Source organism: Rhineura floridana, chromosome 9 (assembly GCF_030035675.1).
Source record: "Rhineura floridana isolate rRhiFlo1 chromosome 9, rRhiFlo1.hap2, whole genome shotgun sequence".
Lineage (NCBI taxonomy): Eukaryota > Metazoa > Chordata > Lepidosauria > Squamata > Rhineuridae > Rhineura > Rhineura floridana.
This window is the reverse complement of record NC_084488.1, coordinates 60,901,279-60,918,533: the sequence shown is the minus strand read 5'-3', so window position 1 is coordinate 60,918,533 and position 17,255 is coordinate 60,901,279. Positions and strand designations below refer to the sequence as shown.

At 39.2% G+C, this 17,255-nt stretch overlaps 1 protein-coding gene across 1 annotated transcript in view; it reads right to left on the bottom strand.

Moving 5' to 3' along the window:
• Window positions 1-4,553: 4,553 nt before the first annotated feature.
• Window positions 4,554-17,255, bottom strand: part of PLRG1 (pleiotropic regulator 1) — a 35,930-nt gene continuing 23,228 nt past the window's right edge. Inside the window, exons 8-15 of the mRNA XM_061584514.1 lie at window positions 15,200-15,292; window positions 14,748-14,897; window positions 14,547-14,648; window positions 13,513-13,615; window positions 12,000-12,108; window positions 11,676-11,815; window positions 10,453-10,646; window positions 4,554-8,658 (exon numbers count right to left, since the gene is read on the bottom strand). Of these exons, the coding sequence (XP_061440498.1) occupies window positions 8,599-8,658; window positions 10,453-10,646; window positions 11,676-11,815; window positions 12,000-12,108; window positions 13,513-13,615; window positions 14,547-14,648; window positions 14,748-14,897; window positions 15,200-15,292 (951 nt within the window). The 3' untranslated portion in view covers window positions 4,554-8,598. The remainder of the gene's footprint in view (window positions 8,659-10,452; window positions 10,647-11,675; window positions 11,816-11,999; window positions 12,109-13,512; window positions 13,616-14,546; window positions 14,649-14,747; window positions 14,898-15,199; window positions 15,293-17,255) is intronic.

Sequence of the window (17,255 nt, the reverse complement as noted above, 5' to 3'; positions counted from 1 at the left end):
AGAGAAATGAAAGGGAAATTTAATCCACTAGTAGGGATGTTGAATAATCAACAGGGGAACACAATGACTGACCGAGATGAAATAAAAGGAAGATGGAAGCAATACACTGAAGAACTCTGTAAAAGAGATGCAAGAATGATAGATTCATTCACAGAGGACCCGTATGATGAAGAACCAGAAATCTTAGAATGCGAGGTGAAAGCTGCTCTTAAAATACTTGGAAAAAACAAATCACCAAGAACAGATGGCATACCAATAGAGTTGCTACAAGCTACTGAGACTGAATCTGTCCAAATTTTGACAAAAATTTGTCAAGAAATATGGAAAACTAAACAATGGCCCACAGACTGGAAGCATTCAATATATATCCCAATTCCAAAGAAAGGGGATCCCAGGGAATGCAGTTATTGAACTATTGCCTTAATATCCCATGCAAGTAATGCTCAAGATTCTACAAGAAAGGCTTTTACCATATATGGAGCGAGAAATTCCAGACGTCCAAGATGGAGTTAGAAAGGGAAGAGGCACCAGAGATCATATCGCAAACATACATTGGATAATGGAACGGAGCAAGTCATTTCAGAAGAAAATCACCCTATGCTTTATAGATTACAGCAAAGTGTTTGACTGTGTAGATCATGAAAAACTATGGAATGCTTTAAAAGAAATGGGGGTGCCACAGCATCTGATTGTCCTGATGCGCACCCTATACTCTGGACAAGAGGCTACTGTAAGGACAGAATATGGAGAAACCAATTGGTTCCCCATCAGAAAGGGTGTGAGACGGGGTGTATCTTATCACCCTATTTGTTTAATCTGTACATAGAACATATCATACGGAAAGTGGGATTGGGCCAAGATGGAGGTGTGAATATTGGAGGGAGAAATATCAATTTAAGATATGCAGACGATACCATACTATTAGCAGAAACCAGTAATGATTTGAAACAAATGCTGTTGAAAGTTAAAGAGGAAAGCACAAAAGCAGGACTACAGCTCAACGTCAAAAAGGCTAAAGTAATGACAACAGAAGATTTATGTAACTTTAAAGTTGACAATGAGGACATTGAACTTGTCAAGAATTATCAATACCTCGGCACAGTCATTAACCAAAATGGAGACAATAGTCAAGAAATCAGAAGAAGGCTAGGACTGGGGAGGGCAGCTATGAGAGAACTAGAAAAGGTCCTCAAATGCAAAGATGTATCACTGAACACCAAAGTCAGGATCATTCAGACCATGGCATTCCCGATTTCTATGTATGGATGTGAAAGTTGGACAGTGAAAAAAGCAGGTAAGAGAAAAATCAACTCATTTGAAATGTGGTGTTGGAGGAGAGCTTTGCGCATACCATGGACTGCGAAAATGCATACCATGGATTGCGAAAAAGACAAATAATTGGGTGTTAGAACAAATTAAACCAGAACTGTCAGTAGAAGCTAAAATGATGAAACTGAGTTTATCATACTTTGGACACATCATGACAAGACCTGATTCACTAGAAAAGACAATAATGCTGAGAAAAACAGAAGGGAGTAGAAAAAAAAGGAAGGCCAAACAAGAGATAGATTGATTCCATAAAGGAAGCCATAGCCATGAATTTACAAGATCTGAACAGGGAGGTTCATGACAGATGCTCTTGGAGGTCACTGCTTAATAGGGTCGTCATAAGTCATAATTGACTTGAAGGCACATGACAACAGGTTCCCCACACCTAGTTTACTTAATGCTAGGGCTGGCCCTGCACTTGCATCATTCTGCCACTGCAACCCCTCAGTATACTCTTGTTTCTACACTGGCTAGAAAGGAAGGTGCTTTCTCTTCTCTATCAGTGCACAATGATTATAACTAGGAGGGTTTTCCCAACTGGCCAACTAGTTTAAATGGACTGCACTGTGATGAGTGCAAATATTGCTTATTGCATTTGGGGATAAGCACTTCTTGATCCTTTAAACATATGGGTGAAAGATCATCTTAACCCTTATATACCCAGTTGATCACTGCGCTCTGTAGGTGAGGGCCGTCTGCAGATACTTTCTTATCAGAAGGTTCCTTCAGCACAACATAGCAAGCATATCGTTAGTGTTGTAGCAACTACCCTTTGGAATTCCCTCCCCTTAAATATTATTAAATGAATGCTGATGAAAGTTAAAGAGGAAAAGCAGGACTACAGGTGAATGTCAAGAAGACTATAGTAATGACAACAGAAGATTTATGTAGCTTTAAAGTTGACAGCAACGACATTGAACTTGTCAAGGATTATCAATACTTTGGCACAGACATTAACCAAAATGGAGACAATAGTCAAGAAATCAGAAGGCTAGGACTGGGGAGGGCAGCTATGAGAGAATTAGAATGGATTGCCTTCAAGTAGACCCCAATTTATGGCGACCCTAATAATAGGGTTTTCATGGTAAGCGGTATTCAGAGGGGGTTTACCATTGCCTTCCTCTAAGGAGAGAACTAGAAAAGGTCCTCAAATGCAAAGATGTATCACTGAACACTAAAGTCAGGATCATTCAGACCATGGTATTCCCAATCTCTATGTATGTATCACTGAACACCAAAGTCAGGATAATTCAGACCATGGTATTCCCGATTTCTATGTATGGATGTGAAAGTTGGATGGTGAAAAAAGCGGATAAGAGAAAAATCAACTCATTTGAAATGTAGTGTTGGAGGAGAGCTTTGTGCATACCATGGACTGTGAAAAAGGCTAATAATTGGATGTTAAAACAAATTAAACCAGAACTATCACTAGAAACTAAAATGATGAAACTGAGGACACTTTGTACACATCATGAGATCTGATTCACTAGAAAAGACAATAATGCTGGGGAAAACAGAAGGTAGTAGAAAAAGAGGAAGGGCATTCAAGAGATGGATTGATTCCATAAAGGAAGCCACAAACCTGAACTTACAAGATCTGAACAGGGTGGTGCATGACAGATGCTATTGGAGGTCACTGATGCATAGGGTTCACTATAAGTCGTAAACGACTTGAAGGCACATAACAGATATTAGATAGGTGCCATCTCTGATCTTTTCAGCTTATACTGAAGATCTCCCTCTTTCAAAAAGCCTTTTAAGTAGAGACCTTATCCCAGTCTCCATCCGCATTGGAATTGCTTTTTAAGATGTTTTAAAAGTTTTTTTTAAAAAAGATGTTTTGTTTTAATATGTTTTAAAGGTTCTTTGTTTTCAAGATTTTTTAAAGTGTTTTTGTCTGCCACCCTGGGCTGCTTCTGGGAGGAAGGGCAGGATATAAACTTAATAAACAAATAATAAATAAAATTATCACATTTAGTTGAGCTGCCAATAGTGGCATGATTATTTAAAAGGGCTTATGCAAGATTCTAGCCAGGTTTAAGCATCACAAATTGTGTGGAACGGCAACACAACTGGGATCAGACCTCCATAGGTCTTATTAAAAAAGAGTGCCACAGTAGAGTAAGAGTACAAGGAGAGACTTCATAAAATTAGCTTATTGGGCAATCTATACCTGGACATTTATACTTCTTCATTTTAGTTACTAGGTGTTTAATCTCCAAAACAAGTTGATTGAGATGATATGTTGGCAAAAACCATGTTTCAAGATAGATACACATTTTGTTCCTTTCAAGGTGAACTCAAGTATGAGTTCACTCAAAAGAAGGAAAGATTCCAGTTTTAGGAATGTAGCTTTTAGCACTCAGTTGATTACTTATCAGTGAAATTTTATTTTTGACTTTTTCTACAGGTAGCAAACCTAAAGTCAGATCCCCACTCAGCTAAGAATTTCACTTGGTGGTTTTGGGCAAACTTGTCTCTTAGCTTAAATTACCTCCCAGATTGTTGCAAAGTTCAAATGGGGAGAAGAATCATATGTGCTATCTTGACCTCCTTAGAAAAGGTAGGATATAAGTGGAATAATAAAAAAATCATGTCTAGAATTCTTACCCAGAGTATTTTCAAATATTTCTTCCCTCAGTGATACAATGATTGATAAGAGTTTATGCCATTCTTCATTTTTAAAAAAAACTGAAAGCAGCTCATAAAATTCAAGAACAGAAGGCAGATAGGAATAAAACTGGACTTAAATTTAGCATTTAGCAGCAAAGAAAAAAAAACATAAAATCACTTAAACCCCAAAGAACAAACAGGTTTTACCCAATCATCAGATTTTGGGGGGGGGGGCTGTACATGTTCCTGAAATAAGATATCTTGTTCGGGTAGGTACCTAGAGAAGTTTCAGGTAGATTCATTTGAACAGCAGATCTGATGCCATGATCACAAGCTGCAGAGTTTTGCAATAAGTTTTCCATGCTGTACAGTTGCTGCTGTTAAGAGAAATAAAAGTCCAAAGACCCCTTCCAATATGGGAAGCAAGTTGAATGATGCTTGGGATCCAAACCTCCATGTTTACATCAATTTAAAGAAATACAAAACCTTTTCCCCTGAAACAAATTGCACATCCCTGACTGTCAGCTCATATCCTACATTATTTACAATGCACCATGACATGGGTCTGCACACAAACACAATAAATTAATTGAATGTACAGAAACATAGTCTTCTGTAATTAAAATTTTATTCATAAGTTGCAAAGAATACTCAATATTTTATTTAAAACTCTAAAATACTTACGTTTTGTTGCCTAGTCTTCCATTAACAAATGATAACATTCTTACTCTAATTTGCAGTGCATGCTTTAATGTACAGCAAACCAATTATCATCATAGCCAGTCACATAAAACTTGCAATTAGGTTACAAGAAAAGTGATTTCCTTCCTAGTTATACACAATATAAAACCCCAAACCCCATTTAACTCAAATGGGAATGATTTTACACACTCAGAACAGTGCATTCCACCAAAAAAAAGGGAGTTATCAGAGTTCCAATTCCAATTTGAAACACTCTGAACAGGATCTGACTCTCAAGTAACATGGAGTCTTCTTGGTTTCTAAGCTTCCATCATTAAGAAAAAAGCATCAAAGATGTCCTCCACACACATGATCTGAAATAAATTGCTAAGTACCAACATGGGCAAGATTCATAGTTTACTAAAGCCAACTGCGTTTTCCTGTTCCACCACTTGTTTGACACTGGTTCGGTGATCCCTTCGCTTTACAGCTCCATCCTATGCAAATGTAAGGAAGTTCCACTGTGTCTAATGGCGCTTCCTTCCTTGTTAAGTGTGCTTAGGATTGCAGCCATAATCCTTCATATTTCTAGGGACATCTTTACCTAGCAGGCATGACTCTCCTAGCCATGGTGTCAAACTACTATGGGGGAAAATCATTGTTCTAATCATCACATTTCACAGTGTGAATGTAAATATAACTAAGTAATGAAAATACTAATTAAAGATCCAAATAAATAAAAACTGCTCTCTAGCATCTGTGCTGTCCTTTCTCCCTCAGGCCTACATTTGAACCACTTAGTTCCTTGTGAAAGCTACTACTGACAGCAGTTATAACATTATTTAACTATATAGGAATATTAGTTGCATTTTTCCTATACATAATGTGGCAAGGACAAAGAGCTTTTCTGCTTCTAAACTTCATGAAATGTGTGGACATACTTGTAATATTGAATGTACTCCTTGTGTCAGTAGGTCTAACCATATGAAGCTTGTTTTAATATTAGTTTGGTTAAAAAAATTGTTTTCAGTCTGAAGGACAATTTATGGTACAGCACGTCCGCCCAAGATTTTTACACCTCATATTCTTTCCAAACTGTTCTAGGCTGAATTTGTAAATGGCAATAGCTCTTCTATTACACACCTACAAGACATCATTCATTCAGTAATGGTTGCAAAGGTAGTTCTGTTACAAGCTGCTATTTCTAACCAAGTCATAATCAGAATAAACCCACTGAAATCAATTGACTTAATTTGATTTTAGTAGGTTTACTTAAGTATGACTATTACTCAGTGTAACTCAAAACTATTTTCCATGTCCCAGAGTCCTGTCCCATCACCCTAAACACAACAATTGACTAACTCTATAAACTGCTGTGTTGGCAGTGCAGATTTCTCTCTGAAATGAGGCCTTCATCATTATGACTCTCAATCTGATCCTAACAAATGATATTGTTCTATTAAATGTCATAATTGTGCAGCTGACCTTTCACAACATATCTGTAAGACTTCTTAATTAAAAGTATTTCAAAGAACTGGTACATTTTTACATTGGCACAAGCAACCAGCTTGCAGTTACGATCAGCAGTGAGTTCCTGGTCTGGACTTTTCTGGCTTTTTAGTGTCTCAATCACTGGTAATGTTTGTTGGTCAGTTGCAGGCTAAATGACTGCTGTGACTTGTTTAGCAAGCCTCTTGGGAAAGCCAAGCAGCTACAAACTAGAAATCCATGCCTTCCGAGCGATTTAGGTTTCCAGGCCACCATATTTATCAGTCTCAGTCCTAAATTGACTCCTCAAATTCTCCCTACCAGGAGAGCAGAATTACGCCCAGCAGAGTGCTTAAAAAAATGTGTGTGTGCACATACACACGCGCTTGGGGGCTTCTGCTTGCACAGAACAAAGATTTTGACTTTGCTCCAAGTACAGGCTCAGGCTAATAGTTCTGAAGCAGAGTCCCAACAGTATGTAAAATATAGTTACTTTCTGAAACCCTACCATAAATTGATTTGATACCAAGTACACCAGCCAAATGGCAATCAACAAACTATAGTCTTTCCAGCTGGAATGCAACCAATATTAGTTAAAAGATTAGTATCCAATCGCTCAATATATTACAAGCAATTGTTTCCTAAGTAAAGCTACATTGGGTTGGATCTGAAGAACTGTGAACCTAATGAAAACAGCCTTTAGCACTGTTTTGCAAATCTTTGTACAACAGGTTGCATGAGAACGATAAAATAGGTAGCTTCTATAGCAGATTGTATGCTTCTACAAGCAGTAAAATGTATTTTAATTCCATTCTCTCTCATACAATACTAACGTGAGCTGTCAGATCGTTCCTTCCATGAGCAGACAATATCGAGTGCATACAGAAGAGACCTACTAAATGAGCTGTTTTTAGAATTATAGCCCCTACAGATGCAGAGCAATCCCATTTGTTTCAATGAGAATTGTACCCCAAATCCTAAACATGTCTATTTGGAATTAAGTCTCCATAAGTTACCTCTACGTATTCATGCTTTGGACCACAGCTTCAGTGTGTTTAAGATTAGCACATACACCATTAGTCAGATTATCAAGGAAACATTAAAGCTATTTCAAGAGGTCAAAGCTTTTTTAAAAAACCTACAGCATAATTACATTAGCACATATCTGCAGTACATCTTATCTGCAATTAAACATGTCTCCAAAATGTACAGTTCCTGCATAAATTAATGACAACATACTCATCCCTCGTTTTGGAGATTTTACGGAATTAGGTGGATAGCAATCGATATGACAAACTAAATATATCACTGGCAATATTAAATTTCTATGTAGATAGGTATCTAATATATGGTCTTATTGGTGCTATTAGAACAACATGAGTGAAGGTGCTACAAGATATCCAACCCATGTTTTATAAAACCTTGTGTAAGAATGGAAACAGAGCAATTAAATGGCAACGTACGAGTTTCTGTGCATCTTGGGAATGCTCTCCAAGTTGTTGGCACAATCCAAAGGAATTCTTAGCACACAGTGGCTTTTCTAGCAAGTTATTTCAAATGCCCCTCACACTCTCTGAAAAATTGTACCTGAAAGTCACAGGACCCACCAGAGCAGAATTCAATGCCATGTGAAGTACTGCAGTCAGAAAGCAAAACTGGTAACCCATCCCATCATATGCGGAAGCATTTCCCACTTGCTCACAAGGCTATTTTGATTCCATCCAAAAAGCATGTGTCATTTCAGAGTTGCTATTCTACCTCTTTTGTGGAATGTCATACTGGCATTTTAAACAGTTTGCTAATGGAGAATGGAAAAAACGGAAAGACACACATCGGAAAATGTTTTAAGAGTAAAATTTTAAACAAAATTCAGGTATGAGATGGGCAAAACTAAAACCATGACTTAAAACAGAACCACACACACACACAACATAACAGCACAGTTTAGTTCGGTATTTTAGTTGTTAAAGCCTAAAAACAAACTGGAAAAGAAATTTATCTTTTATTGCATTACAGCTCAACAAAATAGCACATTGTATTAAGGACATAAATCATTACTACAGTGGCTTTTCCCCCTCCTTGACAGTTTTACTATTTGGTGTTCTAGGATAAAGTACCAAATAGAAGAGGCTTTTTCTTAAGCAGGAGGTGGAAGGACTTCTTCAAAATTAAATATATACTTTTCCATCAAAGGAGGGAAAGAGAATACAAGAAAAGAGCAGAAGAGATTCATATTACTTTCTGCCCACACAGAATGACATGCATACAGATCATCAGCACATTACCATTTTATTAAACAAACTTTCACTTCTTCAGATGTGTATAACAGCTTCAGCTGATTCCCTGGGATCAGAGAGAGGATAAAGTCCAAGGGGGAAGCCATATATAATATAAAAAATGCAAACTAAACAAAGCAATGACTTTAGCAGAGTTCAGGCTTTGTCATCAGAGTTAGGATTATGGCACAGCTATTCAGGTAGATTCTCATTAAAATCGTTTTCTCTTGATGATTTCTGGTTTCCAGCTGACAGGATGAGTTTCTTCAGTCTAGAAATATTAAAAAAAACCACAGATTGGAATTCTAGCCTGATTCAACTACATCTTGTGAAAATTAGAATTTGGTATGATCAACATCAGTGAATTTGATTCTGAAGTCATACTTTAAAAGCTGGCACAACAAAGTTAGTCTAAGAGGAAAATATGAAAAATACTGCCATCAACAGGAGGGCTTTGGCTCAATATTAATAAACATACAAATACCTGATGGAACGCCTCTCCCGACACGAACCAACCCGTACACTACGCTCAGCATCAAAGGCCCTCCTCTGGGTGCCTACTCTGAGGGAAGCTTGGAGGATGGCAACAAGGGAGAGGGCTTTCTCAGTGGTGGCCCCCAAATTATGGAATGATCTTTCTGATGAGGTGTGCCTGGCGCCAACGCTGTTATCTTTTCGGCGCCAGGTCAAGACTTTCCTCTTCTCCCAGGCATTTTAGCATGTGTTTTTAAATTGCTTTTTTAAAAAGTGTTTTTAAATTTGTATATTTGTTTTTAATGTTTTAATTGTTCTAAACCACCCAGAAAGCTTTGGCTATGGGGCAGTATACAAATGTAATAAATAATAATAATGATAAATAATATTATGGGTAACATCCAACAATGCCCTCTCCACTGACAGATTGGATCCAACACTGGATATCACTCTATATGTTCCTTTTCACATCTGCCCATAAACACTAGAATTTATCCAGAGAAAGGCCTTGTGAGATATGCCACTAGTTCCATTTTACAAATGGTGTGTTTAAGCTGAAATAACCGTTCTAGCCCATTCGGTTAGTTTCCAGCTGATGAGGAAATTGATGCCAAATCTTCAGTGTCTATATCCTTCATGCGCTGTCAATTTTCACGTACACCGAAATGCATCAAAGGTGTGGAGACAAAGAGGACACGGGTGTATTTGTTTATGGATCAACTCTATATTATTTAAGAGAAAAGTTTATCTTAATAATGCATGGTCACACTGAAGTGGGTCAGTATGAAGTGCACCATACCATCAACCTAGAAATGCAGTAACAAGCTTTTGTTTGAAAATTAATAAAAAACAAAGCAACTGAAAATTTTGCATTGGATCAAAGATTGCCAATAAATAGTCCAAGAGTGATTTTCTCTGCTGTAAAACAAGCACAGTTTAATGTACAGGGGAAGAGACAATGTGTGAGAGAATGTTACTGCCATGTTGGTCTTATGTTGGAATCAACAATGCAGCCATACTCTGCCCTACAAAGATAGGGTGCAAGCCTATACACATATATCTAGAAGTAAGTTCCTTCTGAGTAGATATGCATAGGATTGCACTGAAAGTGTAGCAGATAACCCATGTGGCTAACAAAATACTTGTCTGCTTTTAAAATGGAGCAGCCATTTCCACCTCCACACATACTTTTACAACCTTGTGACACTAATATCAACTCTTTTCTATCGCACACATGTACTCTGAATAAATGCACATTATACCATTTTATCAATTTTAAACATCTACCCTGTTCAGACTGAAATATGCAATTAGAAATCATTTTTAATTTTATTGTTGTTGGAAAGTTACAGCCAAGCAACCTAATTGGCCTCTATTTATAATGACTGTTTTAAATAATATTTTCCCCATCCCATGAGATGTTTACAGTTGATGAAGGAGGCCTGCTGCCCAAGTTTAGATAATAGGTAATCAATCCAGCAATAAGCATTGTTTGGGGATTATACTTCCAGAATATATTTGTCCTAACAGTATCATAAAACCTAGCTTTCTATATAAAATACATGGCTTAAAAGAACATGCTTCTCCATACCGCTGTATCATCTTCTCTGTAGACTTTAATAGTTTTATCAGCTTCAGCAGTAAGCAGTCTGCTTTCAGACATATCAAATGCACAAGCAAATATTCCAGATTCACTGTCCAATGAGCCAGGCTGTACAGCTGCATGCACCCTCTGGAAGTTATACCCAGTTCTCCAATCCCAAAGATGCATTGTGCCATTGTCAGCTGAAAAACAAACTCAGTGTTAACACTGCTTTACAATTCAACATACGGACAAAGTTAATATGTCAAATTCACATTAACATCTTAATTATAAAAACAGACTTACGCTGCATATCATAATAGCGATTCATTCCTGTTCAACAGGCCTAACAGCACAATCCTGTGCTTGTATACAATCATAAGTAAGCCACATTAAGTTCAATGGAGCTTACTCCTAGAAAAGTGTGAAAAGATTGCAGCATGACAATTAATTAATTTGTGCAAAATAAGTTTGCACAGGGGTGAAAGTTCTGAAGCAAGTATACAGTGTTTTCAGATGAGCATGCATATGCCATAGCTACCATCATTTTAGAAGAGGCATTTCCTCTTAAGTAAGAAAAAAGGGGAAATGTCTCTTAGGATCATGCTTGTCATCTGTGGTCTATATTAATACACAGGTGCCACCACTAAGAAGACCTTGTTGCTCATTTCCACCAGACTTTGTGTAATGGTGGGATTTGGAACAAGGACTCCTCCCCAAAGATACTTGGGTCAACGTCATTTATGGCCCTAAAGCAGTGGTTCCCAAACTTTTCCCCCCACGGACCACTGCTGAGGCTCTTGGTGGACTACTTAATGATTTTTCTGCCTGTTGTAGCAATTGTAGGTTCCATAGAATTCAAACTGTAATACAATATAAAAAATAAAAAAGCAATAAAACCATAATTAAAAAAATCAATAGATTAGGTGCAGTGAATGTGCCATCTCCCATCTTCAACAACAAATCCACAGAGGTGCTGCAGACCACTGGTCCATTGACCACAGTTTGGGAACCCCTGCTTTAAAGTAAAAACCAGAATTTTGAATAGCATCTGGAAGCCAACTTCTTTCAACACTAGTGTTCTATGTTTGTGGGGTCAAAGTGGGCTGGTGACTTCTGAATCAAAATTTCCAAACAGTCTGCACAAGGCAGACCTATATAGGGTGTGTTACAGTGAATGACAGAGAAAGAGAATTCTTCCTATTCAAGATACTTGCAAAGTTATCACTTACCTCCAGAAACCAGAACTCCATCTGAATTCACAGCTAGTGTATTGATAATAGCACTATGACCAGAAAGATTTTGAATAAAGTTTCCATCAGGAAATTTCCACTGTTTAATGTTATCTGGGGATCCAGATGCAAATGTGTACCTGTAACAAGGTGTACATTAGTAAGTATTCAAAGCCCAGTTAACCAAAGATGACTATATCCAATTAACATTTTAATTTGTCACTTTCTTCAACATTATATATTTATATTATTGTAGTTATAATTATATTTCCTCCATATAATCATACTATAATAGCATAGGAAAAAACTCTGAAGACATCTTACTGTCTTGGATGCAGTACTACTGCTCGTACTGATTTCTTGTGATTTGTTAAAGTGGCCCGTGTTTTTCCTGCCACTAAGTCCCAGAGTCGTATAGTAGTATCATGACTTCCTGCAATAAAAAGCAAACACTTTTAGAAAGGTATATGAATCGTATTAATATACTGGGAACTATACATAGTATAAGTATCTTGCTGTGAACTAGTGAACACAACTGGTGGAAGCAGTAGGATTTAACCCCTGCTTATCAGCTGCTCAGTTTGGCTGTGTGCACCTGTTCACTGCAAATGAGCTGGTAGTGCAGCCAAAGGTCAGTTTGAAAGACTTTTTGCAAACATCTCCACAATGCTAAACCCATACTGCTCTTTGAATCTTGTTTTTGGAGGTTAAAAAAGCAGTGCTGGGCTGTTCGCAAAAGGGCTTTCGAATAGTTCCACACTGAGCTTTGACTGTGTGCACCAGTTCCCCTAATCAGAATAAGAGTGTGCACCATAACTGAGTAGGATTTGTCCCCCTTTCAACAGCTGAAATCCTGCTAAACCTCCAGTTTTCTGAGGTTGAAAGAGCAGCACAGAGCTGTTTGCAAATGGCCTTTCAAACAGCCCTGTGCTGAGCTTTGAAGTTCTGAGAGTCAGGGCTTCAAAGCATAGTATCATCTGATGTTGATCACCTGATGTCATATTGACAGGTGGGTGACCAAGGGTGGGTAGATAGGAATCTGACCCACCAGCCAGAAAAGGTTCCTCACCTCTATTACAGAATCACATACTCCAATTTTGTTGTGCTTCCAAATTCACAATTTCAACCCCAGTTTTGAGAATCCCTGCAGAGAAGGCATTAATCATATGTGTTTAAAAAAATGGAAAAATGGACTGCCTTCAAGTCGATCCCGACTTATGGTGACCCTATGAATAGGGTTTTCATGGTAAGCAGTATTCAGAGGTGGTTTACCATTGCCTTCCTCTGAGGCTGAGAGGCAGTGACTGGCCCAGGATCACCCAGTGAGCTTCATTGCTGTGTGGGGATTCGAACCCTGGTCTCCCAGGTCGTAGTCCAGCACCTTAACCACTACACCACATTGCCTCTCTATATGTATCAAAGGTTGTCCTAATTGCATTTTAATGGCCTGAAGACTTCAGCAGCTTATTCAATGGATAAACCTGCAAAGCGCCAAGGAGCTGCCTTTCTGAAAGGGACTTTTCACCTTTTGCAGTATATACATTTTTAAATAAACAGGTTCTATTTGTCAGTGGATTACCTCTCACCAGCACATTGTAAGAACTCCCCGTGCTAGTGTGTTATTAGAAATTTCACAAGTAGCAAAATGTGCTACATATTGTACCCTCTATAATTCACTGTATCGTTGTAAATCAGTAGTGGTTTTCTGGCTCTCTAAATGGATTCTGGGCACTGAACACTTAGTTGTCCTCCGTTATACTCCAGCTGACTATAACAGTGAACAGCTGAATATACTCTATGTGTGGTATTCCTCTTTGATAAACAACATCCACTATACCTGTGATAATCTGTGGTTCTGCTGCTTGGCACTTCACTGTTGCCACCGCATTTGTGTGTCCTATCAATGTGTGCACACTAGCTTTTGTCCTCACATCCCAAATCTAATGAGATTAAAAACAAATTTCAGTTATAAGTACACCGTCAACTATCACAGGCTAAACAACTTATCATGCATACACTCCTTTTATAACCTTTTTTGTATAATTAAATGACAAGTACATTCCAAGTGTATGTATAAAAGTACTTATCACCCAGGATTCTCCTTATCTGGAAAGCCAACTCTTCTTCTGCTCACCTATTAGTTCCAGTATTTCCTCTTAGTAGCTTGATCTTCTCTCATCAAACATTCCTTGGACCACTGAAACCCATCATTTATTAATCACTGCCTTAAATAATTTCATAACTTCTATATTCCATTATGGCAAATAAAAAACTCAACTGCAGTCCAAGCCGTATGTCTTATGTCACAGGCAGCTTTCAAAACTTTAATTTGCATCTTTGTATCCACTGCAACCCACCCTAATGCCCATGAATCAAACAGACCAAGAAACAAAGCTACCAGTCAAATGCTAAAGGGTCAGGAAACTCGAAGCAAGCAGTAACATGTATGCCTCTACCTCTAAGAAGTGCTTCACACATAGACCATTTTTCCTACATGGTGACAGTATTTGTGCAGAAAAAATAAGTATAACATATATATTGTCTAGTGTAAAGAATTGTATTTTCCAGTAACTACAGAAGCAGCTCTGCACACACGTAGTCGCAGCAAATATTCACACAAAGTGGTATACCCAGATTTGTCTGCATAGAAACTATAGATCACCTTATCTGCCTGTTCAGGCAAAGGCTGAGTTTCAGCCTTCAATATATGATTCATATTTGATACAAGCATACCCTAAATCAGAGAGAGTTAGCAAGACTTGTAGCTTTTGAAATGGAAGCAGAAGTGGCTAGTGACAGGAAATCTATTTGAGCATTATCTTAAAAAAGAAAACAGCTTAAATACATCTTAAACATTCCTGTTTTACTTACACGTGCTGTTGAATCTCTACTACATGTTACAAGCACATCTATTGTTGGGTGCAAATCCAAGCCATACACAGCACTTAAGTGACCATGGTAATGCCTAATAACCTAGACATAAAACGTATTTGTTAAAATAGTATGTTCTATGAATATATAATCTTTAAATTACTGATAAGATTTCAGCTGCTGCCAATGTGCTTAGCTTACCTTATTATATTCAAGATCCCAACATTTCACCTGTTTATCTTCTCCACAAGAGAAGAGATATGGACTCCTTGCACTCACTATTACACCTCGAACTGTACTAATATGTCCTGTCAAAGACAGTTTCAGTTTGCCACTAGCAAGGTCCCAGATCTGTAGCAAGAGAAGAAAACATTTTATGATCTTGCAAAATCAGACATCAAAGTTTGCCAATTTAACTGAGGCCAACATCTCAAAGACCTTACTAGCACATAAAATCTATTCCCGCATGGAATAAGAAAGTCAGAAAAACCAATTTTAATACTAATTCTAGTTTTGGCACACTAGTACAACTAAAATTTTGGAGAGCAGAAAAAAAGACAATGTTAAATGTTTCCTAAGCAGTCCAGCCTAACAGTATGTAGAAGATAATCAATGTCACTAGACCATAATTTATCAGTTCTTTGATCTCTTACCTTTATAGTTCTGTCAGCAGAGCCAGTAACAAACCACTGATTTCCTGGTTCGACTGCAATACATCTCACCCAGCCCAAGTGTCCACTGATAACCTGCAATTGTTACAAGACTGACTCTTAAAGATAATAGCAACATTTATTGCTTTTTCAGTTATACACAACTTATGACCACCTATGTAACAAGGGAGTTTTGCTTATACATCTTCCTTCAGAGCTATACCCAATTTGCCAGTTCTGTGTCAGCTAACTCACTGTTTATTGTTTTGATCTGCTTACTGAAGTTTAGACTTACAGCGGCTTTCCCCCCCCTGCAAGGGTGGGGGACCTATTAAATTGGTCCGCCCCCAGAGACTAATGGATCCGGATGGTTTCCAAAGGGCTCTGGGGAGTTTTCTAGCTGATAGGGCTGGCGCTCCTGTCGAAACCCTGGTTGAACTATGGAATACAGAAATGACCTGGGCGGTTGACATGATTGCTCCTGAGCGCTCTCTCCTGTGTACAGCCCATAAGGCTACATGGTATACCCCAGAGCTGAGAGCGATGAAACAATATAGGAGACGGCTTGAGTGCAGATGGAGACGAATTCCTGGTGGATGCAATTATACACTGGTAAGTGCCTATGGTAACCTGTATTTAGGGGCAGTGAGGGCAGCAAAAAACAACAACAGTATTTTGCTGCCACTATCAAATCATCAATGTGGCGCCCAGCGGAGCTCTTCAGAACTGTCTGGGAGCTATTACACGCTGGCGCCAGGGACATGGTAGAACCATCTGAGGCCCGCTGTAATGAATTTGCTAGGCACTTCCAGGATAAAATCTTCAGCATCTGCCAGGACTTAGATTCCAGTGTTATAGCAGGTGAATCAAGCGAGGTATCCAGAGCACAGTCTTGTCCCGATTTCTTGGATGAGTTTCAGTTGGTGCAGCTTGAGGATGTTGACGAAGTGTTTGGACAGGTTCGTGCAACCACTTCTGTGCTGGATCCTTGCCCTTCTTGGCTAATAAAAGCTAGCAGGGATGGAACAGTCGGCTGGACCAGGGAAGTGATTAATGCCTCTCTGCGAGAGGGGATGGTCCCTGGTTGCCTGAAAGAGGCAGTAGTGAGACCACTCCTGAAGAGATCCTCCCTGGACCCAGAAAATCTTAATAACTATAGGCCGGTGGCAAATGTTCCATTCCTGGGCAAGGTCCTGGAACGAGTGGTGACAGGCCAGCTCCAGACACTCTTGGATGAGACCGATTAACTGGATCCATTTCAGTCGGGTTTGAGGCCTAGTTTTGGCACGGAAACAGCCTTGGTCGCCCTGTATGATGACCTCTGTCGGGAGAGAGACAGGAGGAGTGTGACTCTGTTGATTCTCCTTGATCTCTCAGCAGCTTTCGATACCATCGACCATGGAATCCTTCTGGGAAGACTGGCAGAGTTGGGAATGGGAGGGACTGCATGGTGGTGGTTCCACTCCACTTGCAGGTCACTTCCAGAAGGTGGTGCTTGGGGAACATTACTTGGCACCCTGGACTCTCCAGTATGGGGTTCCGCAGGGGTCAGTTCTGTCCCCATGCTGTTCAACATCTACATGAAACCATTGGGTGGGTCATCTGGAGCTTTAGAGTGCGTTGCCATCAGTATGCTGATGACACGCAGCTCTATTTCTCCTTTTCATCTTCTTCAGCTGAGGCTGTCAATGTGCTGAACCAGTGCCTGGCTGCGACAATGGACTGGATGAGGGCTAACAAACTGAGGCTCAATCCAGACAAGGCTGAGATGCTGCTAGTGGGTGGTTCTTCTGACCAGATGGTGGATGTCCAACCTGTCCTGGATGGGGTTGCACTCCCCCTGAAGGAGCAGGTTTGTAGCTTGGGAGTTCTCTTAGAACCATCTCTGTCACTTGAGGCTCAGGTAGCCTCGGTGGCATGGAGTGCCTTTTACCAACTTCGGTTGGTGGCTCAGCTATGCCCCTAACTGGACAGGGATAACCTGGCTTCAGTTGTCCATGCTGTGGTAACCTCCAAGTTAGATTACTGCAATGTGCTCTATGTGGGGCTGCCTTTGAAG